The sequence below is a fragment of the Lithobates pipiens genome, unplaced genomic scaffold, assembly GCF_037356315.1.
Source record: "Lithobates pipiens isolate NorthernLeopardFrog02 unplaced genomic scaffold, aLitPip1_a1.2 Scaffold_25, whole genome shotgun sequence".
NCBI classification, from domain to species: domain Eukaryota; kingdom Metazoa; phylum Chordata; class Amphibia; order Anura; family Ranidae; genus Lithobates; species Lithobates pipiens.
In genome coordinates, this window is record NW_027507787.1 from 172,690,171 (window position 1) to 172,715,782 (window position 25,612).

Consider the following 25,612-nt stretch of genomic DNA (forward strand, 5'->3'; position numbering starts at 1 on the left):
GATGTGCAAAGAAAAGCACACAAAAACTTGTAGGTATAATAATAAGTAATGACAAATGCAGATAACAAATGTAATAATATTACAGATTAACAAGAATACTTAACCACTTGCCGACCAGCTGCCGCAGTTATACTATGGCAGAATGGCACGGGCAGGCGAATCACCATGTCACGCCGACCGCAACAATCGGATTCGATCCAGAACCGATCAATCCTGGTCTGGATCTGGCGACCGCTCCTGGCGAATGAGATTCTTCTCCTGTCTGTGTAACTGTAAACACTGACGGGGAAGTGATGCCATCTCTCCTTGTGTCGGTCTTTTTTGTTCCAGACCGAGGAGAGAAGACATCTCAGAGTGAGTTGCACAACACTACACTGACACCAGGGCACGTAGGCACACAATTCACCCCCCGATCACCCCCCCCCCCCCCAGCTAACCCCTTCACCACCTGTCACTATGTCACCCAGTACAGCATACAGCATGAGATGTAATAATTTGCTCGCTGTGAAGTGGAGGGATAATAAGAATGTTTTCGTTCTGTCCTCCCTTCACACAGACACAGCGGTCCAAATTTCTACGGCAGCTGGTGTTGTGCAGAAACCCTTCTGTGTCCACAAATATTACCTTACTATGGGAGGGGTGGACCTCAATGACCAGTTGTTGGTGCTGTACCTAATTGTCCATAAGGCCAGACGCTGGTACAAAAAAGTGTCTATATATTTATTTCAGTTTGCTTTGCTTAATGCTTTTGTGCTATACAAAGCTTCAGGACGAACTGGATCCTTCCTTAAAATCCAGGAAGAGATTATCAGCCTTCTGTTTCCAGATGATATATTAAGCAAAAAAAGGGGGTAACTAATGCGCACAACCTAACTAAAAGGAACAATGTAAGCTGCCAACATTTAAATAGATCTCGGCACAATGAGGTAAATAAAGATAAATGGTATGTGGCGCTGCCTAGCCTAACAAGCCCTAAAAAATATAATGACTAAAAAACTGAAAGTGTGTAGCACAATGCATAAATCTTCTATAGTGCAATAAATATAATAAATAAATATGATGATAAAAATATGATCTCAATCACAAAATATATATAAAGTGCAAACAAATGTATATGGCGTTGATAAAATTCAATAATAAAGTGCAATAGTGTTTTTTATTGCGAGTAGAAGATTTATGCATTGTCCTACACACTTGCAGTTCTTTAGTCATTATATTTTTTTAGGGCTTGTTAGGCTAGGTAGCGCCACATACCATTTATCTCTGTTTCCAGATGGTGCTTTGGTCCAACTTCTTAACGCAAATGCAGTAAGCCAGCTGCATGAGAGGCATTTTCCGCATGTCCTCTCTGGTTCCCCTACCCAAAGAAGATGTTGTGTCTGTAGAAAGCACGGATTTAGGCGTGAAACCCGCTTTTATTGTCCCTCCTGTCCTGACCAACCTGGTCTTTGCATTGGTCTGTTTTGAACGCTACCACACACTAGTTGAGTATTAATGTAGGGTACAGCACCACACAGTCCTGTGGCCAATCATAGCTCAGGCTGTGTAGTGCACGCCCCACACTATATAAGGCCGCCAGCGCGGCGGCCTTGTGTAGTGTGTTGGCGTCTGAAGCAGTGGGTGTTCTGTGTACCTTCAACACAGTACACACCGATCGTTTTCGGCCGATTTTCGATCTTGCTGTTGTGTAGTGGTTGTTGTCTGTGTACCCTGACCGCAGTATACACCGCTATATTCACCTCACCTATATAGCTAGTGATCTATCTTTTATAATAGAGCTTGCAGTCAGTAGTGTTAGGAGCTTGTGCGTGCTGTCTGCGTGCTCTGTACCCAGTACATACCGCTATATCCACCTACATAGCTGTTCTCTATTTGAGCCCACTTGCCATCTGCAGGAGTTATTGGAAGTTGTGTGTGCCTCCAGCTCAGCACAGTATACATCTGTATATACCCCTTTATCTCTGGTGTTCTATAATAAAGGCATCTGCAGGAGTTAGTGGGTGTTCTGTGTACCTTCAACACAGTACACACCGATCATTTTCGGACGATTTTCGATCTTGCTGTTGTGTAGTGGTTGTTGTCTGCGTGCCCTGACCGCAGTATACACCGCTATATTCACCTCACCTATATAGCTAGTGATCTATCTTTTATAATAGAGCTTGCAGTCAGTAGTGTTAGGAGCTTGTGCGTGCTGTCTGCGTGCTCTGTACCCAGTACATACCGCTATATCCACCTACATAGCTGTTCTCTATTTGAGACCACTTGCCATCTGCAGGAGTTATTGGAAGTTGTGTGTGCCTCCAGCACAATATACACTACCCAACTGCTTTTTTACCCAACTCCCTTCAGGCCATTACCATGTCTGGAAGGCCAGCAAGGAGAGGCAGACAGGCGCGAGCCGATAAAAGAGGGCAAGCAGGCTCTGTGTCTAGAGACAACAGTGCAGGACAAGGTGCAGTAGTGTTGGAGGTTGTTCCGCCACCACGCCTCCAAAATGCTACTATTGGTTGTGACACACCTCTCTCCTCCACCCCCTCCTCTTCTTCTTCCTCCATGGCCTCTTCCAGTGCTCTGTCCTCAGAACCAGCGGTGCTTCGTAGGCGTTCCAGGGGCTACGCAAGTACGCAGGCAAAACGATGCCATGCCGTGCTTGCGCTGGTTTGTTTGGGGGACAGGAGCCACACTGGGGCGGATGTTTTGTCAGCTCTGCAGGGGCAGGCCGAGAGGTGGTTGACGCCACGCCAGCTTAAGCCAGAAATGGTGGTTTGTGACAATGGCACCAACCTCCTCTCCGCCCTCCGACAGGGACAACTGACCCATGTGCCCTGTGTAGCTCACGTCCTTAACCTGGTGGAGCAGTGGTTCTTGGGCAGGTACCCCGGCTTACAGGATGTCCTGAAGCAGGCCAGGAAAGTCTGTGTGCATTTCCGCCAATCATTTAATGCCTGTGCTCGGCTGGCTGAGCTCCAAAAGGAGTTGAACCTGCCCAAGAACCGCCTTATATGTGACATGCCCACCAGATGGAACTCAACGTTGGCCATGCTGCAGCGGCTGCACACACAGCAGAGGGCCATCAATGAGTACCTGTGCGACTACGGCACCAGGACAGGGTCAGGGGAGCTCGGTTTTTTCTCACCACGCCAGTGGGGCATGATCAGGGATGCATGCACTGTCCTGTCACCGTTTGAGGAGGCCACAAGGATGGTGAGCAGTGACAGTGCGTGCATCAGTGACACTGTACCTCTTGTCCACCTCTTGGAGTATACGCTGCATGGAATAATGGACAGGGCACTTGAGGCAGAACAGAGGCAGGAAGAGGAGGACTTCCTTGCCTCTCAAGGCCCCCTTTATCCAGACAGTGTTCCTGCTGTGCCACCCATCACACAGGAAGAGGATGAGGAGGAGGAAGAGGAGGAGGAGGATGATTGTGTCAGCATGGAGGTGGAGGCTGGCACTCAGCATCAGCAGCAGCAGCAGTCTTGTAGGGATGATTTACAGTCCCAAGAAACACGTGGACTTGTACGTGGCTGGGAGGAGGTAGCTGCGGATCATGTTGTCCTTAGTGACCCAGAGGACTTCGGACTGAATGCCTCAGCTAACCTGCGGTGCATGGCCTCCCTGATCCTGCAAAGCCTGCGGAAGGATCCTCGTATTCTTCGGATCAAGGAGAGGGACCATTACTGGCTGGCCACTCTCCTTGATCCACGGTACAAGGGTAAGGTTGCCGACCTTATCTTGCCATCGCAGAGGGAGCAGAGGATGAGACATCTCCGGGAGGCCTTGCAGAAAGGTCTGTGCAACGCGTTCCCAGAGACTGGGAGGTTACAAACTCCTGGTCCTGGACAACGTGTTGCTGAGGCGTCGGTCAGAAGGAGCGGTGGAGAAGGTGGCCGTCTGACTGATGCTTTCAGACAATTTTTTAGTCCGCAGCCCCAAGGTATGATCGGTTCCAGCACCCATCGCCAGCGTCTGATTTACATGGTGCAGGAATACCTAGGGGCAAGGTCAGACTTGGACACCTTTCCCACCGAAAATCCTCTGGCTTACTGGGTCTTGAGGATGGATCACTGGCCAGAGCTTGCACAGTATGCAATTGAGCTACTGGCCTGTCCTGCATCCAGCGTTCTTTCGGAAACGCACCTTCAGTGCTGCTGGTGGCTTTGTTACCGATCACAGGGTGCGCCTGTCCACCGAATCAGTTGATCGACTGACCTTCATCAAGATGAATCGGTCTTGGATCACCCACAGCTACCAAGCACCTGAAGCTGATGTAACAGAATAATTTGTTTTGAAATATCACATCCCTTCAAGACTGCCTATGCTGATGCTGAGTGACTGTCCTGTTATGTTGATTGTCTATCCTCTTCCTCCTCCGCTGATATGTTGGAAGAACATTTCTGGTTCTGGGTGATGCCATCAGCCCAATTTTTCTGCCCCTGTTTAACAGGGGCGTTTAAGTACAATTTTTGATGCAATGCTTTGCAGCAGGGCTAATTCCTGCAATAAAACAAGAGTATATGGAAGAGGTTGCAGTGTGGTGGCACCAGCTCCAGTGCCTAAGGCCCAATTTTTCTGCCCCTGTTTAACAGGGGCGTTTAATTACAATTTTTGATGCAATGCTTTGCAGCAGGGCTAATTCCTGCAATAAAACAAGAGTATATGGAAGAGGTTGCAGTGTGGGGGCACCAGCTCCAGTGCCTAAGGCCCAATTTTTCTGCCCCTGTTTAACAGGGACATGTAATTACAATTCTTGATATAATATTTCACAGGATGGCCCCTTCCTGTGCCCACTCAGAGTAACGGTGAGGACTTATAGTGTTGTGGCACCAGCACCACAACCACCAAAGGTCAATTTTTCTACCACTGTTCAACAATGGCATGTAATTACAATTCTTGATATAATCGTTCACAGCAGGGCGCTCCAGCGCCCACCAAGAGTCACTTTGAGGGCTTACAATGTTGTGGTAAAACCAACACCTTGTTCCGCCATTTCTGCAGAGCATATAGGGCAGGCCCCTACTTTCAAACATCCAACTTACAAACATCTCCTACTTGCAAATGGAAGGAGACAACAGCAAGTGAGATGAAAAAAGATGGACGACAAAACAAATTATACAGGGGTGATAACCCTTCCCTATGTTTTCCAAAAAGCTTAAAAATAGTTTTTTTGACTGGAGCTACACTTTAAAAATGTACCAGTTGAAAATTACAAACAGATTCAACTTAACACAACAAACCTACACAGTCCCTGTCTTGTTTGCACCGCCTGTATACTGCTGTTCTGAGTATATAGGGCCTGGGGGCCACACGCATTTCCTTTTTTAAATATGGGTACAGGATTCCCCTTAATATGCGTACAAGACCCAAATAGGCTGGTAATGGGCAGGGAGGGCTACCCATGCCATTTTTCTCAATGATTTTCAACCATATTGCAGGAACCAGATATAACATTAAAACCGCAAGCAGTTTTAAATGGTGTTATTTCCGTTTAATGTCATTTTGTGCAGGGACTGTTCTAAACATGGGAAACACGTGGCACTTCACAGGCATACTACAGACACCCCCCAGGCACCATATTTAAAGGAATATTTCACTTTTTTTTTCACTTTAATCGTCATTAAAATCAGTGCTCCCGCCAAAACGGCCATTTTTAAAAACATTTTAGGCATTGACCCATGTCCCCTGGGGCAGGAGCCAGGTCCCCAAACCCTTTTTAGGACAGTATCTTGCATATTAGCCATTAAAATTAGCACTTTTAATTTCGAACGTTCGAGTCCCATAGACTTCAATGGGGTTCTAACGTTCGTACGAATTTGGGGTCCGTTCGAAAGTTCTGGTGCGAACCGAACCGGGGGGTGTTCGGCTCATCCCTATCTGTTAGGTACTCCAAAAAAAAGGATTTTATGGTAAGTCAAAAATCCTATTTTTATCGCCATGAGGGCCAAATATGCTACCTGGATTTTAAATGTAAATTGTTCTAAAAAAAACTCATGAAATATGTCCATCTTATAGCTTAACATTGTAGCATTGATTGGAGTCTCATCTGGAATAGGTAACATTTGAAGTTAATTAGCACCGCACACACATGGAAAGAGTTTCTGGTTATGAGTCCCAAACTAGCCATGGCTAGCTTTATTCATGCAATTTTGCCAACTAAACAGTGGTGGCCTATCCATAAGGGGCACAGGGGCATGGCCCCCTAATCCAATTCGACTGGTCCCTAATCTACATGCAGGGTGCCGAACGCATGGATTTCAATAGTTTTTTTTTATTTTTGGAAGCACATGATTAGAGCCTGAGGCTCTAATTGGCTGAAAAAAAGGGTGGGCGGTGGGCTCAGGGCGCTAAGAACTGTACCCTGAGCCCACCCAGTTGTATAACAATAGCGAATTAAAATTCGCTATTGTTTGCCTGATTCTCTTCTCGGCCAATCAGGAAGCGGATTTTAGGAGTAGGAGATGCAGGGGAAGCCACAGAAGAGGAGACGCAAAAAGGAGCCAAAGCTGACCTAGATGGGGTAAATCCGTGGGGCCGGGGAGCGGAAGAGCGAGCAGTAGGGGCATCAACCGACCAAGCGACGGGGGAGGGGGGGATTGACCGACCAAACTGTGTGGAGGGGGACAGGTGGTTTGTTTGCTGCCCCCCCAAAAATGGTGCACCACTGCTGCAACAAAATTTAACAAATTTAAGACCCAAAAGATTGAGATTGAGCAATGATATCCATAAGTCTACTGCTCTCATCATAGAAAATTGAAACGTGCTAGGTAGTTTCATACAAGATATGATTACACTTCCTAATAACTCTGCAACAAGGTACAAGATATAGAGACCTATAAAGATAAAGACAACTAAAGTGATCTACAGAATTTAGCCATTTTATAGTGTTTTTTTTTGTTTTTTGTTTTTTTGTTTTTTTTAGACAAAATGTTATGGAATTTCTTGTTTTTTTGGTTTGGATTTCCTTAAATTATAAGGCCCTCTCATCATCATAAAGACGTACTATATCTGCTATGTTCATCTCTTTCTAGACATACCTAAAGTACAACATGCCAACAGAAAATTCTGATACTTCCTTTACTGTCATGATTATCACCCAGCCAGCAGTGTGCACACATGGAGTGCTAAAAAAAATTGACCTTCACATGGAAGTCAGGTATGAATTGCTCTGAAACGGTAAATTTTGATGTCAAATTTCAATATAGTTTTAGTCAGTCTTTTGGTTAAAATACCATTTAAGTTTTAGTCGTATTTTAGTCATTTGAATTGTTTTAACCACTTTCAGACCGGACCATTTTGCTGGTCAAAGACCAGACCACTTTTTGCGATTCGGCACTGCGTCGCTTTAACTGACAATTGCGCGGTCGTGCGACGTGGCTCCCAAACAAAATTGACGTCCTTTTTTTCCCACAAATAGAGCTTTCTTTTGGTGATATTCGACCTGCGGTTTTTATTTTTTTGCGCTATAAACAAAAATAGAGCGCCAATTTTGAAAAAAACGCATTATTTTTTACTTTTTGTTATAATAAATATCCCTAAAAATATATATAAATTTTTTTTTTTCCCTCAGTTTAGGCCGATACGTATTCTTCTACAAATTTTTGGTAAAAAAAATCGCAATAAGCGATTATTGATTGCTTTGCACAAAAGTTATAACGTTTACAAAATAGGGATAGTTTTATGGCATTTTTATTAATCATTTTTTATTATTTTTTTTTTTACTAGTAATGGCGGCGATCAGCGATTTTTTTTTTATTGTGACTGCGACATTGTGGCGGACACATCGGACATTTTTGGGACCATTGTCATTTATACAGTAATCACTGCTATATAAATGCAGTGATTCCTGTGTAAATGACACAGGCAGTGAAAGGGTTATCCAGTGGGTGGCAGTGTAGGGGTTAAGTGTTCCTAGGGGTGTGTTACTAACTGTGGGGGGGTTGGGCTTTAATTTAGTGAACACTGATCTCTGCTCCAATCACATGGAGCAGAGATCAGCGTCACTAGTTGCTAGGCATAATGGAGAAATGCTGTTTACAACGGCATTTCTTCATTCGGCCGCTCCGTGAGACGATCGCGGGTATGCCCGCCGCGATCGAGTCCGCGGGGCCCGGTCGGTGAGTGGTTAATTGGCTAAAATCTCCAGTACATTTTAGAAAACTAAAATCTCCTACATTTTGGTAGACTAAAATCTGATGGGTCTAGTTAAATTGCAATGCATTATTTAAGCATTTCTCTACCAAACTCATTATATACTCCTGGAGTAAAAATCTAATGACATGTTGCTATTCATGGTATTAAAGTAGAAGTAAACCCTCCTATAGTTTTCAGCCAAGGAAGCTGCCATTAAATGGTTTGGCAATTTGGTTGAGAGCACAACCAATGGGAGCATTACATTCCCGGCAACAGTTAAATTGGATGGGTTTACTTCCGCTTTTATGTTTGAACATGCACTACAGACACAGATTTAGCTTCATAAACAAACAAAAATATTGCTTTTTGACAAGCAGTGCAACTTTAACCACTTCAGCCATGGAAGGATTTACCCCCTTAATGACCAGGCCATTTTTTGCAATATGGTATGGAAAAAACTGCGCTGACCAAAAGTTATAGTCATAAACATAAAAATAAAATTGAAAAATACTAATGCATAAATAGGCAGCAGAAATGTGGGATAAACACAATTCAAATGGAAATAGAAAAAACTGCGCCAACAAAATTACAATGTGAAAAAAACATGAATAATATCAAATGTCCAAAAGTATTATGGCGCTCATAAAAACACACACCCACCTACCGCATTTTTCAAAAAATTGAAAAAAACTTTATATATACAGTATTTTAATGGTAATACTAGAAAATGAATGACAATACTATAAGTATAATCAGGTCAATACAGTACACAAGGAGAATGGAGGAAGGGGGACAGAAAAGTTCTTTCTCAAAAAATATTTTTCTGAAAAGGAAGGAATTAATTCTTCATTGGGAGGTAAAACAACAGTCCAAACCCGGCAACTGTCCAGTGGAAACTGAAATGGGTTCCCAATTGACACTGTAGAGAAAAGAGAAAAAGGCGCCTCTGAGTGTAGACTGTAAATGTTATATTTAATAAAAACGTGGTTAAAAACACTCAAATTGTAAAATTGATTATCAGGCGATGTATTGATTCCATGAGAACGGAGGGGAGAAGAGCCTCAATGTATAGTCATTCCAATCATTTGCGCTAGGGAGTCCTGTCAGGATGAGTTCCGCTCCTGTTGGCTATGTTGTTATACAGCGACCGCCGATGTAGACAGCGCGCGTTCATCCGAGGCATGGAACGCATGCAGGACTCCAGGTGAAGGGAGATGACGTCACAGAGGGTGCGATGCATTTCCTGAGCAGGCAATACAGTGGATGATGGGACGGCTGCTCTCCTTTGTCAAGCTGGCCGTTCGGAATCGAGCAGGAATATAAATACCAAGGAGGGGAATGAAGGGGAGGGGACACTGAGCCAATATACACGGAAATAAAACGGAAACATACAAGCTGATGCATAGAACCATAAAAAATGGGTTGCAATATAAAGGAAAAAGGGCCCAGGAACATAATGGTAAAAATTTATAGAAATGGAAAAAAATATATATATGTGTAAGAAAAAAAAAAAAAAAAAAATATATATATATATATATATATATATATATATATATATATATATATATATATATATATATATATATATATATATATATATAAATGAATATGAAATAAAGGAATTCTAAAAAAATTAAAAATAAACAAAGGTGAAAATAAATTAGAAGCAGATGGAAAAAAGGATTGAAAAGAAATAAAGAAAAATATATAGTAATAATTAATAACACAAAAGGTGAAAGTAAAGTAAAACGAAGTAAAATAAAATAAACTAAAATGAAATGAAATGAAATAAAATAAAAATAAATAATAAAAATGAAATATAGTGAAAAAGGGAAAAGGAGAAAAAAGGAGAAAATATAATAATAATAATGAATAAAAGTAAAAATAAAAGTAAAAATAAAACAAAAAAATAATAATGATAATGATGGTGGAAAAAATAATAGACTAATGATAAATAGAGAGAAAATAACGTATGATTTTACTAAATGTTCATAGTTCATAAACGTGAAGAAAAGTGTGCTCCACACTATTAGTGAATCCCGTCACCAATAAGAGACCGCTTACCAGATAGTAAAAAAGCAAGTAGCATTTATATCCTCCCAGCCTCGATCAACAGCCCCAGGGAATGGACACCTCATAGCAGCTTCCTCCCGGTGGATGTAAACCCTTGATCGCATCAATTCATGTGGTTCGTAACAGCAAGGACCATATAAATCAAATAGATGACCATAGCGTGATACCGTACCAATAGTGAATTTAATTAAAATATGAATAATATTCACAATGTATCAAAATTATGGAAACATTAAAACAAAAACCTCCGGCCGGCAATCAAACAGAGCCCTTCCTCCTTCCTAGACAACACAGTGATGTCACTGCACGTCCTCCCAGATGCGTTTCGTCATCAGACATTTTCAGTGGGGATAGGGCAGTACAGGGATTCACCGCTAGTTATAGCACCACACCTCATTCTGAAATGCAAGGAAGTGGCTAGAGGCCATCTTAACTAAAAGAAACCATGCCCAAAGTTAACCTAATGACTAAATACATTACTCATATAGAAAAATAATAATTAAAAACGTGAACAAAATGTATATATTGACATAGCAAGAAACAAATGAACTTAATCATATAAAAATTAACATCATATTAAGATGCAATTGGGCGAGGAGTACATGCGTGTAACTCATACTCGCTAAACTCAAGTCACAGGGACCAAATCTCAATCATGTCCCATAGCGGTAAGTAAAGTGAGGGGTCCCCAGGAGTGCCAAGTAAACCACCAACCCGATAGGTGTGTCATATGGACAGTTACCAGGTAAACACCGGACCTGATACGTGTATCATACCAAAAAAAAAAATTTAATAGTTTAATCCATAATAAATTAAAAATATGTGTACTACCACCATGTAGTGAAGAAAAAATGGGAGAACAAAGAAAAAACTAAATACTAACCTCCACAACAGTAGGAAAAAAATATATGAAAATCTATATAAAAATTTATATAATCTTTCTAATTAAATTTTATTTTTTAATTAGTTCATATTTTTCAATTTAATTAAATTATAAATTATATATTGTGTTTGTGTAATGAAACACACAACCAAATATCATTATAAAATTGTATAAAGTGTCATAATATGAAAAATTCCATATTAAATTTAGGTCAAAAATTATCAAAAAAAGAATCCCACTAATGAAAATACCTACTAAAAAAAGAACGCCTATCCTTGCATGACACAATGGGCACCATTTAATGGTGAAAAAAAATTAAATCAATAATAAATACAAAAAAAACAAAAAACAAATAATACAGAAAAAAAAATATTTATATATAATATTTAAAAATGAATATCAATACACATCCAATCAGATGGGGGCCAAAAAAAAATATATTCGATATTAACAATTAGAAAATTCATACCATCCTCACCAACCTCAGAACCTCATGCATTATTAATAAAAGCATTTACATTCGTATCGACATTTAACCCATATGGGACGTAGGTTTTCAAACGATGGATCCACGCCATCTCAAGTTTGGAGATATCTCTCACCATAAAACTTCCCCTCCATTTGGGCTTAAATGTATCTATCCCAGAAACAGAGTGTTATCTGGGTCCCTATTATGTACCTGAAGGTAGTGTTTAGAGACAGAGTGATTTTTGAAACCTGTTTTGATATTCGTAATACGTTCGTTAAGACGAACTTGCAGGGGGTGTTTGGTCCGTCCGACATATTGCAGGCCACATGGGCAATAGGTAGACCACCCCTACAGTAGTGCATGTAATACAGGGTTTTATACTGAAAACCTTGTGAGTGGCAGTAGACATAACAGAGGTAGTCCTTCTCTCGGAGCTTTAATTAATATGACAAACCCTACAGTGTCTACACTAGTAGTAACCGGAAAGCTGGTCAAAAAAACCCTTACTTGAAACTGGGGGGTTCAAGATGTTAGGGGCCACTCGACTTTGTAACGACGTGGCACCTCTGAAAATTCCCAAAAACTGTATCATTGGTAACAATATGCCAATTCCTATTAATTGCTTGATGCCACTATGTTGTAACAAGTACGAAGTATTTTTTTGCAATACGGCACTGCGTTATTTTAACTGACAATTGCGCGGGCGTGCAACGCTGTACCTAAATAAAATTGATGTCCTTTTTTCCCACAAATAGAGCTTTCTTTTGGTGGCATTTGTTCACCTCTGCTGTTTTTATTTTTTTGCGCCATCAACAAAAAAACACCAATTTAGAAAAAAATATATATTTTTTACTTTCTGCTATAATGCATATCCAAAACAAATGTCTTCATAAATTTAGGCCAATATGTATTCTTCTACGTATTTTTTGTAAAAAATCCCAATAAGCGTATATTGATCGGTTTGTGCAAAAGTTATAGCGTTTAGAAACGACGTGATAGATTTATGGACTTTTTTTTTTTTTTATGTTTCTACTATTAATGGCGCTGATCAGAGATTTTTAGCGGGACGAGCCATTGCGGCAGGCAAATCTGACCCTAAGTGACACTTTTTGGGGACCAGTGACACCAATACAGTGATCAGTGTTAAAAAAAATGCACTGATCACTGTATAAATGACACTGGCAGGGAAGGGTTTAATGGGGTGATGAAAGGGTTAAATATGTTTACTGCTAGGGTTCTCTAACTGTGCAGGGGATGGGCTGACAGGAAGAACACCGAGATCGCTGTTCCCGATTACTAGGAACAGAAGATTTCAGGGTATTTCCCTGTCAGAACGGGGAATCTGCCTTGTTTACATAGGCAGATCTCCGATCTGCCTCTCTGTGGAGCGATCGCATTTTGTTCAGCAGCTTAGTATATGCCCCCTACTTATTCTTGTGTGGTGTTAATTTTGACATCAAATTTCAATTCAGTTTTAGTTCCAGTCTTTTGTCTAAAATGCCATTTTAGTTTGTCATATTTTAGTCAACTAAAATAGTGTAGACTAAAATATGACATCAACAAAATCAACACTGAAAGAGATTTCCTGGACAAGACATGAAGTATTCTTATTCAATTAGATTTAAGGTTCTTTGAAATGGCAATGTAAGGGCACCACTTCTGTGACAATGAAGTGTATGTCAGGGCAAAAAAATAAGTGCATCTCTGCAATGCATTCACATTTTTTTATGCTGTACAGATAAATACCAGCTGATCTGTTGAAATTTCCCTTAGTCCTTAACCGCTTGCCGACCGCCTCACGCCGATATTCGTCAGCAGAAGGGCTCGTACAGGCAAACTAATGTACCTGTACATTGCCCTTTAAGAGACGGCCTGCGGGATACCCATGATCGTCTCACGGAGAGTAAGAACGGGAAGATTCTAATGTAAACAAGCATCCCCCCGTTCTGCCTAGTAACACTGATCTCTGCTCCCTGTGATCAAGAGCAGAGATCAGTGACGTGCAACACGGAGCCACGCCCCCCCCACAGTTAGAAACACTCCCCAGGACACACTTAACCCCCACACTGCCCCCTAGTGGTTAACTCTTTCACTGCCAGTGTCATTTACACAGGAATCAGTGCATTTGTGTAGCACTGATTGCTGTATAAATGACAATGGTCCCAAAAATGTATCAAAAATGTCCGATGTGTCCTCCATAATGTCGCAATCGTGATAAAAATCGCTGATCGCCGACATTACTAGTAAAAAAAAAAAATGTATAAAAATGCCATAAAACTATCCCCTATTTTGTAAACGCTATAACTTTTGCGCAAACCAATCAATAAATGCTTATTGTGATTTTATTTTACCAAAAATATGTAGAAGAATACGTATCGGCCTAAACTGAGGAAAAAAAAAATATTTTATGTATTTTTGGGGGATATTTAGTATAGCAAAATGTAAAAAATTTGTTTTTTTCAAAATTGTGGCAGTTTTTTGTTTATAGTGCAAATAATAAAAACCGCAGAGGTTAAAATACCACCAAAAGAAAGCTCTATTTGTGGGAGAAAAGGGACGTAAATTTTGTGTGGGAGCCACGTCGCACAACCATGCAATTGTCAGTTAAAATGACGCAGTGCCAAATCGCAAAAAGTGCTCTGGTCAGGAAGGTGGTAAATTCTTTTCCGGGGCTGAAGTGGTTAAAGTAATTGTAAACAATAACCTTGTAAAATAATCCATTCAGTTTAAGATGAAAATGAAAGGCAAACCATTTGTGTATACAGCGCTTTAAAAAGGATTCATACCCCTTAAACATTTCCACATTCTGTCATGTTGCAACCAAAAACTTAAATGTATTTTATTGGGATTTTATGTGATAGGCCAACACAAAGTGGCACATAATCGTCAAGTGGAAGGAAAATGATAAATGGTTTTCAACATTTTTTACAAACGTGAAGAGTGTGGCATGCATTTGTATTCAGCCCCCTGAGTCAATACTTTGTAGAACCAGCTTTCACTGCAATTACAGCTGCAAGTCTTTTTGGGGATGTCTCTATCAGCTTTGCTCATCTAGACGGTGACATTTTTGCCCATTCTTCCTGGCAAAATAGCTCAAGCTCTGTCAGATTGGATGGAGAGCATCTGTGAATAGCAATTTTCAAATCTTGCTACAGATTCTTAATTGGATTTAGGTTTGGACTTTGACTGGGCCATTTTAACACATGAATATTCTTTGATCTAAAGTAAACCATGTCATTGTAGCTCTGGCTGTGTGTTTTTTGTTGTTGTCCTGCTGGAAGGTGAACCTCCGCCCCAATTTCAAGTCTTTTGCAGACTCTTTCTTCTTCTGCGTGTGTACCAACCTTTGTTCTGGGGGTACGACCCCAGGGAGGTCTGCAAATAAAATACACATTTGAGGAGTCAGAGTGATGTTCAGGCCTGTTATTTGTAGTACCTTCGAAGTTACCTGTTGCCAGAGGGAGCGTAATGCCCCACAGCTCCAGAAAGTGTGGAGGAGAGTACCCTTCTCTCCACAATCCCTGAAACAGCTATCCGGGACTGTAGGGAACATTCTGTGAATCCTGACCGGGGTATAATACCATCTGGTATGCAACATCTTTAATGGCTACTGAGCATATGCATTTATGCATATTATTGATCATGTCCCACCAGTTTTCAGCAGATAACTCTACATTCATCTCAGTTTCCCACCCTAGTATTGTATGGGATTTAGCTTCCATATGGTGTTCGTTCAAATGCATATATAGCTTTTTCAAACATTTGTCTAGTGGGGATGAATCCCGTTTGATCAGGGGTGATTAATGTAGTAATTATGGCTGCCAGGCGATCCGCTAACATACGGTTGAATATTTTTAAGTCATTGTTTATGACCGAAATGGGTCTAAAGTTTTGGGGAAGCGAGTGATCTTTTCCTGGCTTTGGGATCAGGGACATGTTAGCCAACAGCATATCCTTAGGGAATGCTTCTCCTGACAATACTTTGTTAAAGAGCTTTGTCAGTTTAGGGGTCAATAGTCCTGACATTTTTTTATAATAAAGAGCTATAAAGCCGTCTGGGCCTGGGGTTTTAGATGTTTTCAGTGTGGATATTATTGCGGCAATCTCTTCTTCTGTGCAGGGGGCATTAAGAGATTCTAATTGTTCCTCAGTAAGCTGGGGTAGCGGAATGGAATCTAGCCATGAGGTGGATGCTGAGGTATTGGTGGCTTGGGGAGCAGCCAATAGCGATTGATAGTAGGATGAGAATAACTGCAGGACTTCCTTTGGGTGTGAGGTGAGGTTTTCTGTCTTATCTCGCAGCTTATAGGTGTGTGTAGGCTGTAGGGACTGTTTCAATTTTCTCGCAAACATGGTTGAAGATGAATTGCTATACAGCAGGAATCTGGCCTTGGACCACCAAAGTGATTTTTCAGTTTGCTCAGAAAGGATAGTGTCCAACCCCCTTCTCTTTTGATCAATCTATCCAGTAGGTCTTGTGTAGGGGTTCGACTATATTTGGGATGAAATTTATCAAGGTCTGCAGTGAGGGAAGTAATATCCAGAAGCCTCTGACGTTTGCGGTCTGAGGCCAACTGCATAAGCCGTCCCCTCAGGACCACCTTTTGTGCTCCCCACAATGAGGCCAGGGAAATCTCAACGTTATCATTGTGTGTGAAGTATTCTGAAATATATTCAGTTATTTGGAATAAAGCTATAGGGTATGAGCAGGGCTGCTGATAGAAATCATGGGGCCCCGTACAGCCTACCTGATGGGGCCCCCTTTAGCCACATCCCTGGCCCCGCCCCTATACCGAGAGGCTAAGGTATACAGACAGCACCCCCCCCCACCAATTTAACACAACTAGAGGATGATCAAATGAAATGGAATCAGTATACAGAGGTTAACTTTTTCTGAGAGATATTAAAGGAACACTCTAACCACAATGACCACTTCAGTGATTTGAAGTGATCAAAGGTGGTAGGAGTCAGTATGTGGGATGGCATATGAATATACCAAGGTGGTATAATTATTGGCTTCTAACACGGAGGGCTACACATAGATCAAAATTTGTCCGATTACTGCTAAACTGAATTTTGATGTGTGTGTACCCAGCTTTACCCAATTTCTTGCTTTAGCTGGCTTCTTCCAGCGCTGAATGGTTCCCTACAGCGCTTGTGTATGTTTTACTGACTATGGTGTCCTTTTATGAAGCAGTGAAATCTATCACAGAGGAGATCTTTCTCCTCTCTATGCCAGTTTATAAAGCGGAGTAGATCGCTTCACCCTTGGAGGAGTGAAGCGATCTACAAACGCTTCTAACACTGGAGAACGGCCCCTAATACTGGAATCTCTTGAGCCCTAACAAGATTACAGTACGAGAAAATCACTGATACACAGAGATGTCAATTTATTAAGCAGTGATAAATTATCACAGCTCAATACACTGACACACGGTGTGATTAATGTTAGTAAAATAAAGAGTCCCCCTACATTATATATACATGTATACACACACAGACATTATATATACATGTATATACACAAACATTATATATATACACATTATATATAAATATGACAGGGGGACATGGTTACAGTGTTGGGGGATCTGAACGAGGCATAAGGAAGTTAATTATCTTCCTCGTTCCTCCTCAGATCCCCCCACATTCCCTCTTCACTCCCCGATTCTCCACCTCTGAGTTGGTGAATCGGGGAGTGTGAATTCTGACACAGATCACAAGTGAAGCGCTGAGATCTCAGCTTCATAAAGTGACCGTTACTGTGTCAGTCTATGAGGATTCTCAGTGTGTGGAGATAATCGGCGGGAGAACAAATTCAAACACTTCTCCCCCGATTATCTCTGGTTTATAAACTGTTTATGGGCTGTGATCAGTGGCGATCCTCTGGATCACTGCTGATCACTGCTTCACAAACAGACACCTAAGCCCAGTTGCTCACACTTCAGCCCCCTTGCGATGTGGTTTGGTGGGGGAAGAGGGCTCTGCAGCTGGCTGGAGCATGGAAACAGGTAAGTGAGTCTCACCCCCCCCTCCACACACTGCAAGATTGGACTTTATTTCATTTCCTGGAGATGGGCTGTATTATATATATGTATACACTTTCTTTGCTGTTAATACTCAACTTTATGAATATGTTAGGAATATACTGGGACTTTTCAGGTGCTATATAAATATATTCAACATACACATATATTAAAAGAATGATTTTGTGAAATGCATCTGTGTGTAGTCCCTGAAAAGTCCCATTATTTTCCTAACATATTCATGAATTTAGCTTTCACTTCCACCAGACCTGTCCTGCTGAGGTGCAGGGCAAGTTTGCAGCACAGATTTGTACAGAGGCAGAACAATGGTGATCACAGGAGGAGAATGCAATCTGTCACCTGTTATCTTGCCTTGAGAAGAGCTCCGGTGTTCTGTCCTTCCCGAGGAGGGGGAGGGGAGGGGAGGGTGCTGATAGGAATACATGTCTTCTCTTCTCTTATCCATAGACCCCTGTGTTATCTGACATCCAGGCTCCTGGGGTGATGCTCTCCTCCTCCCTCAGTCAGCCCTGTGCAGTCAGACTTTTTTCTTTTTTTTTTTATTATTCTAAATGCTGTTAAGATTGCTCGGGCCCCCCCTGCTGGCTGGGCCCGGTACAACAGGGTCAGCTGTACTGGCTTATCGGCGGCCCTGGGTATGAGCATGGATTAATTTAGTCTCCTAGACCCGCAGCCCTGGGGAGACCAATGTGAGAAAAGACACAGGACACCATATGATGGTCCAACCATGGGCAAGCATGAATTCTAGCCGAGGTTGAGTTGGCCATCATAACAGTTGTTGAAAAAATGTAGTCCAACCTAGAGTAGCTATTGTGGGGTTGGGAGTAAAAGGTATAATCCCTAACCTCCACGTTATGAGCCCTCCAAGTGTCTAACAGTTGGTGGGTTCTTTTTTGGTACTGAAGTGATTTTGGGAATACGTTAGCAGTATGGCCCTTATTACTCTTGTCTAGGTCTGAGTGTGCCACAAGGTTAAAGTCCCCACCCACAAGCATATGTGGGGAGTGATATCTATCTAGCGTTAGGAAAAAGTTTAAAAAAAATGAAGCCTGAGCATCATTTGGAGCATATACAGATGCGATGGTGATGCTCTTTCCCTGGATACAACCCTTTACAATCACAAAGCGGCTATCTGAGTCCCTTTAGACATGTTGAACATCAAACATAACTGTATTCCTAATAAAAATCGTAGCACCACGGGTCCTGGACTCATATGTGGAATAATATCCTTGTTGAAAAGCCCTATCAAAGAAGTGTGGATGGCTATGGGAGGAGAAATGCGTCTCCTGGAAAAGCAAAACATCAGCTCCCAGTCTCTTATAGGCCAGAAAGGCTTTCCTCCTTTTATGTGGGGAGTTAAAGCCCTTCGGGTTGTGGGAAATTATTTTAATACCCATAATTCAGGAAAATCAGGAAGGTCATGGTTATAGATAAGTCCAGAAGCCATTGGCGCCTGCGGGCTAAGACTAACAAACCGCTGTATTGTGTTCATTAGCGTTAACTTGACCATAAAACAAGCTATCATTGAATCATCAATAAACACTTTAAACAAATATGATATAGCAATGTCTATATCAGATAGAAATCGCGAGAGTGCTAACCAGTACATCAGTATGATACTCAAAAATAGAAGCGATTTCTTATAGGATACTGATATTACCATAATGAGCAGCGAAACTGCTGTGGAAGTCAGGGGAAAAACAGTCACCCTGGCTAAAAAAAAAAGAAAAAGGAAAAACAACCTTTTTTTTTATAACTCGGACCAAATAGTCCAGAACTCCAATCAAGGGGTAGAAACTGTTCCTTCGATCCGATGATCTCACTGACTCCAGTCCAGAAACGACCGGGAGGAGACAAAGTTTCAGTCCGACTTGGTTGAAGTGGGGGGGTAAATCAGATGGGCGCAAAAGGACATCCGCCCTGCTACTGTACATGTGGGCAAAAGTGTGGTCTAATCTGCTTTTGTAGGATCCATAGGAATTAGTGTGCGTTGCAACGCTCCCTCCTGGGAGGTGGTGTGGCCCAAATGGCCGGCGAGCGAGGAGTGGAAGGGAGTCTGGGGTGTTCCGCCGCATACAGAAGTCCCAGTTTTACAAGTAGGTCTTTCCCTTCTGGGATCGTGGTGACAATGTAAGTGGTACCGTTATGTGGGACTTATAGCTTGAAAGGGAAGCCCCAACAGTATCTAATTCTAGCTGCCTTGAGAACTGTTGTTATCTCCTTCATTCTCCTGCGCTTGTCCAGAGTGGTGGGTGAAATGTCTGGGTATATCTGGATAACAATGCCCTCCAGCTGGATGTTTGGAGTGTTGCGTGAGGCTCTGAGGATCTCCTCTTTGATCAAATAGTCTTTCTGACACATCACAATATCCCTGAGTGGCCTGTCTGGAGGGGGTTTTGGATACAGGGCCCTGTGAAATCTATCACATATAAAAGATGCCGCTGGGGTCTCAGGGTGAAGTGCTTGGAATAGTTTCTGCATTGCTTGGGGGACGTCTGTTACTGTTTCTAGGACCCCATGCACCCTTAAATTGTTCCTCCTGTTCCTAATATCAAGGTCCTCAAGGTAGGCTTGCAGAAGCTGGACCGTTTCAGTGAGGGACTCGTGATCTTTCCTAAGGTCTAAATGAGAGAGACACAGCTCATCATACTTCATTTCCAGCATGTCTGTTCTAGTGCCCAGGGCTGTTATCTCAAGGGACAGAGTGTGGACTTATGCAGTTCTGATTGAAATTTTCTGGCAAGCTTATCGTACATGCAGGAAAGACTGTCCTCCAGATCAGCTTTCGTGAGCTGTGTGTTATACTCACTTTCTCCTGTGTGGTGTTCCGGAGAAGAGGCTGAGGCCTGTGAGCACGCCGGAGCTGTGTCTGACTGGGCACCATCTTGGGATATCTTGCTCTGCCCCCTCACGCGGAGTAAATAGTTTGTTAGGGATCTCTGGGCCAGTTTTCCACTGCAATTCTTTGGGCTCGGCATGCGCTGTATTTTCTGCCAGAGGTGCTGGGTCTTCTGGTGCTTAGGGTCTGTAGGCAATCTCCAGCTCTCATTCCTGATTGGCTAGAAACTCCAAATCTTTCAGTGCCCAGGGAACTTCTTAGACATTCAGCATCCATTCTCTGTATTCCAAGATTTCTTTCAAACGCCACTCCAAATCGCTCCCAAAGTCAGCCCCAGGCCAAAGCTTTCTGTTGGGGTGTCATCTGCTGTCCACGGGTACACTTGTGCTACATACCAGTGGAAGGCTCTGTAGCTGTCGTCTAACCACATCTCCACCTGGACCAGCCTGGTTAACTCAGCTTTCCATCCCTTATGTGGTTGTTCCCCCAAAAACACCATTCGCTTTTCGTACCGCGACCAGTACCTTTCCTGGAAGGAAGAGAGACTTTTTCCCTGGTGTCACTGGTCATGGGCTAGCGCTTCCTTCCAGAGTTCCCAGCGGATAAAATCATACCATCCCAGCAGGACCTGCTCTGATACTTATCCCCTGTACTCTATCTACATCTCTCGAAACCTCCTTCCGAATTCCTCTTCCATGGCGGCTGGTATGTGAACCTCTCTTCCTCTACTGCTATCTGGACCTTCGATTCAGGTGGAGTTTTGGATGTCCCAGACTGCAGGAAGCATCCCACTGCTTGCCACCAATGTAAAAAAATGTCCCACATTCCGCTCGAGTGCTTTCATGATATACAGCTTCCTCCCAGTCTGAATATAGATATCAGATATTCCAACCGCTAACAACAAACACAGCAAGACAAAACTTTTTTGGTTGCTGAACATGGACTATTTATTAGAACAAGAATACAGTCCTATATATAGTTGAAGAGGAGGTTCCCCCCTCCTGCTCATATTATTCTAACAATACACCTGTGACCAGAAACATAAATTAACATGAGCTAATTAACTAATCATTTCCAAACTGGGTGACTTCAAAATTATGACCTTTCAGGTCCTAGACTTGTCTCCTAGCTCCCTAACTACAATACACATTAACATAAATACCAACACAGTATCTTCAACCTCTCCTAGACTCTTCATCAGGTACATCTTCCCTTCCCTATAGAACCCTGAAACAAATTAGGTCCCAACTACAAAGTCTCTCACTGCATGACACATGACGTACTTTACATCCAACCCACATAATGGATATTCCAGGCTTGATTACCTGTTCCTTTCCCAGAGAGACCTCCCCTTCCTTAAATCTGCCTCTATTGAACCCCTTCTCATTGCTGACCATAACCCGATTTCGATACTCCTCACATTCCCCACTCAGAAGCAGATAACAAAAACATGGCGTTTATCCGCCTCACTTCTCACATCAGAAATTGACATTAACATGATAAAATCCAGCCTCCACCAATACTTTTTAGAGAACAACCCACTTGCCTCGCCCATTGCTATCTGGGAGGCTCATAAATGCACTATTAGGGGTCAGTTCTTACAACTGGCGGCCCTCAAGAAGAGGGAAAACCAAGCCACAATGTCAGAATTAATTCTTACAATCAAACGTTTAGAACGCATCCACAAACGATCGCTAGCTCAGAGCACCCTACAGGAACTATCTGATGCGAGACAGAAGCTTCTGGAGCTACTGGGTCACAAGACACGTCGTAAATTCGTTCTCGCACAAAAGCTCTTCTATGAGCAAAGCAATAAATGTGGTAGTTTACTTGCTCGTGCCATTCGTTTGAAAAGAAATGCTACAAACGTTTACACGATCAAAGACGTGAAGGGCAAAAATCACGACTCCTCGGAAGATATAGCAGCCCAATTTGAACGATACTATAAGGACCTATATAATTTACCCAGTCATTCAGAACCCTCTACTTCCCAACATAGGAGAAAAACATTAATTACCCAATTTCTTACAAAGTATAGTCCCCAAGCGATACCCAGGGAAGTATCCCAAGACTTGGATAACCCTATTACAGAATCAGAATTCAAACAGGCCATAAAACAACTAAAACCGGGTAAGAGCCCGGGCCCAGATGGCTTCTCAGCTCCTTACTATAACATTTTTGCTGACTCCTTATCGACACCCTTCCTGAGAGCATTTAACTCCCTAAACGAAAAACCTACCCCTTTCCACAGATTTTAGAAGCACACATTACTGTGATTCCCAAGCCTGGGAAAGATGCATCCTCAGTCACTAGTTACCGGCCAATTTCATTACTGAACCTTGACGCGAAATTATTTGCCAAAATCTTAGCTAACCGGCTCCTCCCCCTCCTGCCCTCTCTTATTGGAAAATATCAAGTAGGATTTGTCCCTGGCAGGGAAGCCAGGGATAATACTATAAAGGCTATCAATCTCCACCACTGGCTATCTTCCCGGAAATACAAAGGCTTCTTCCTATCTTTGGATGCGGAGAAGGCATTTGACAGGCTGGCTTGGGACTACCTGGGGGCGGTACTTCGCCACCTAGGCCTCCCAGACAGGATGTTTAATCTTATTATGTCTCTTTATACTACCCCAACGGCAAGGATACGAGTCAACGGCCACCTGTCAAATGCCTTCCCCATCCGAAATGGGACTAGACAAGGCTGCCCTCTTTCCCCCATTTTATTTATCTTAACACTTGAACCCCTCCTGAGAAGGCTCCAAAGTAACACAGATATTAAGGGTTTGACAAAAGGAGAGAGAAAGAAAATTGTTTGGGACTTTAAATGAGGTGATAGGGGCCGTTCACATCCCCTCCTCCATCCCGATTTGGTATTTAAAAAAAGAAAAGAGCAACAGGCGGGACTTTATATGAGGCACACGGGGGCAGAAGCATAAAATTTGGCAAAAAATTTTTTTGGGTAAAAAACACGTTTTTAATAAATACAGGTAATCATATATTTACATGTTATTGCACATTCATAAATTAATATTCTCTATTTCATCAATATATACACATTCCAACAAGGACTTAATAGTAAACATATGAAGAGTTGAGTGTTCAATAAACACAATTTATATATGAATACATGACACATTGAAGCGTCATTTAAAGAAGAAAAAAACACAAAAATAAAAGGACAAATACCGTATATACTCGAGTATAGGCCGACCCGAATATAAGCCGAGGCCCCCAATTTACCCCCAAAAAAACTGGCAAACTTATTGACTCGTGTATAAGCCGAGGGTGAGACATGCCTGTCCATCCCTGTGTGTGTGTCCGTCCATCCCTGTGTGTCCGTCCATCCCTGTGTGTCCGTCCATCCATCCCTGTGTGTGTGTGTGTCCATCCATCCATCCATCCCTGTGTGTGTGTGTCTCCATCCATCCATCCATCCATCCCTGTGTGTGTGTGTCTCCATCCATCCATCCCTGTGTGTGTGTGTCTCCATCCATCCATCCATCCCTGTGTGTGTGTGTGTATCCATCCATCCCTGTGTGTGTGTGTGTCTCCATCCATCCGTGTGTGTGTGTGTGTGTGTGTGTGTGTGTGTGTGTGTCCAGCCTACCTGTGTCCCGAGCCTTTGTCCCGAGCCTCCGTCCCGTGCCTTGCCTCCTTGCCTCCGTCCCGTGCCGTGCCTTGCCTCCGTCCCGTGTCGTGCCTTGCCTTGCCTCCGTCCCGTCCCGTCCCTTGCCGTGCCTTGCCTCCGTCCCGTGCCCTCTTCGTCGGCGCCTCGGCGGCCATTGTAAAATTCAAAAGCCGCGCCTCCGCCTTCGCCTGTGATAGGCGGAACACTGAATTTCCCAGCAGCCTGTGTTCCGCCTATCACGGACATCGTATCATCCTCGTCCGTAGTACGAGGATGATACGATGTCCGTGATAGGCGGAACACAGGCTGCTGGGAAATTCAGTGTTCCGCCTATCACAGGCGAAGGCGGAGCCGGAGGCGCGGCTTTTGAATTATAGAATGGCCGCTGTCTGTCTGCTCGACACGCTGATCGAGCGGGCAGACAGCGATGACTCGAGTATAAGCCGAGGGGGGCACTTTCAGCCTCAAAAAAGAGGCTGAAAATCTCGGCTTATACTCGAGTATATACGGTATCAAGAAGGAACGTTCATGCTTTGTTGAAAATTGTATACACAAAACGGCAGTTGAAAGCTCTACGCGTTTCGTGACCTTATAGCCACTCGTCAGGAGCAACACCGTAGTGGTAGCCTATGGATAGAATAAACAACCATATTTTAATTAAAAAAAAATTAATAAAAAAAAATTTAAAAAAAATATTAAAAAAAAGGGGGGGAGATAGACAAATGTACAGACATGGAGAACCCCCCACAAATGCACATTCGACCCACAGACTTACATATATATATCTGCGCAGAGGCGGCACCGCACACCGAGAGTCGGGCCGGCCCAAAAATGCCACGGACCGGGGCTGAGGGAGCACGCCCGGGCGACAACAAAACGCACAAACCACACCCCCGGCAGGTTGATGTGTGGGATGTGACTGGAATTTGGTGTTAAGTGGGGTGGCCCTCATAGGGGGACCTATGGAGAATAAGCGATTTAGTGTTAATGTGAGTTGAAATCTGTGTATGAAGTTAAAAAAGGTGTAAACTAAAGGAAAAAGAATGGGAAACTGATGTGGGAAGAGAGAGAAATGTTATGAAGAGGGAAAATAAAAAATACCTCGTGCTATGTGAGTAAGGACAAAGAAGCCATAAATCATATAGTTGAAATTGGGAAGTGAGGGAGGGAAATCCAGAAAGTGAGACCCTGCACAGGGGGAAGCCCGCGCGGATGGCGCCGCCACAGACCCGCTCCCAGCGTCATGCATCCGAAATCCAAGGGGGCTAGGAAGGAGCAAAACAGCCGCCAGCCATACCGACCAAGCTAGACAGCCGCATGCACCAAACCCAGCCCCCAAATGGTCAGAGATGATTAACCCGGCAGCCAGAACAAGCACGCCAGAAAGGCGTCACCTATCCGGCGCCGGAAGCATGACGTCGACGAGCAGTGGAGGAAACCCTACCCGCCCCACATCAGAACAGGGCGGGGGGAGATCCCCAGTGCACGTCGCAACCCCGGGTCATGACAGGAACGAGCACAGCCACTGGCATTTTTGGGCC

The 25,612-nt window shown here is 43.0% G+C and overlaps 1 protein-coding gene across 4 annotated transcripts in view; it reads left to right on the forward strand.

Moving 5' to 3' along the window:
• LOC143930665 (alpha-2-macroglobulin-like protein 1) overlaps window positions 1-25,612 on the forward strand; it is a 311,800-nt gene that overhangs the window by 269,384 nt on the left and 16,804 nt on the right. For all 4 annotated transcript variants that reach the window (XM_077455168.1, XM_077455166.1, XM_077455167.1 and 1 more), the window contains one exon: window positions 7,029-7,153. In XM_077455168.1, coding sequence (XP_077311294.1) covers window positions 7,029-7,153 — 125 coding nt within the window. The remainder of the gene's footprint in view (window positions 1-7,028; window positions 7,154-25,612) is intronic.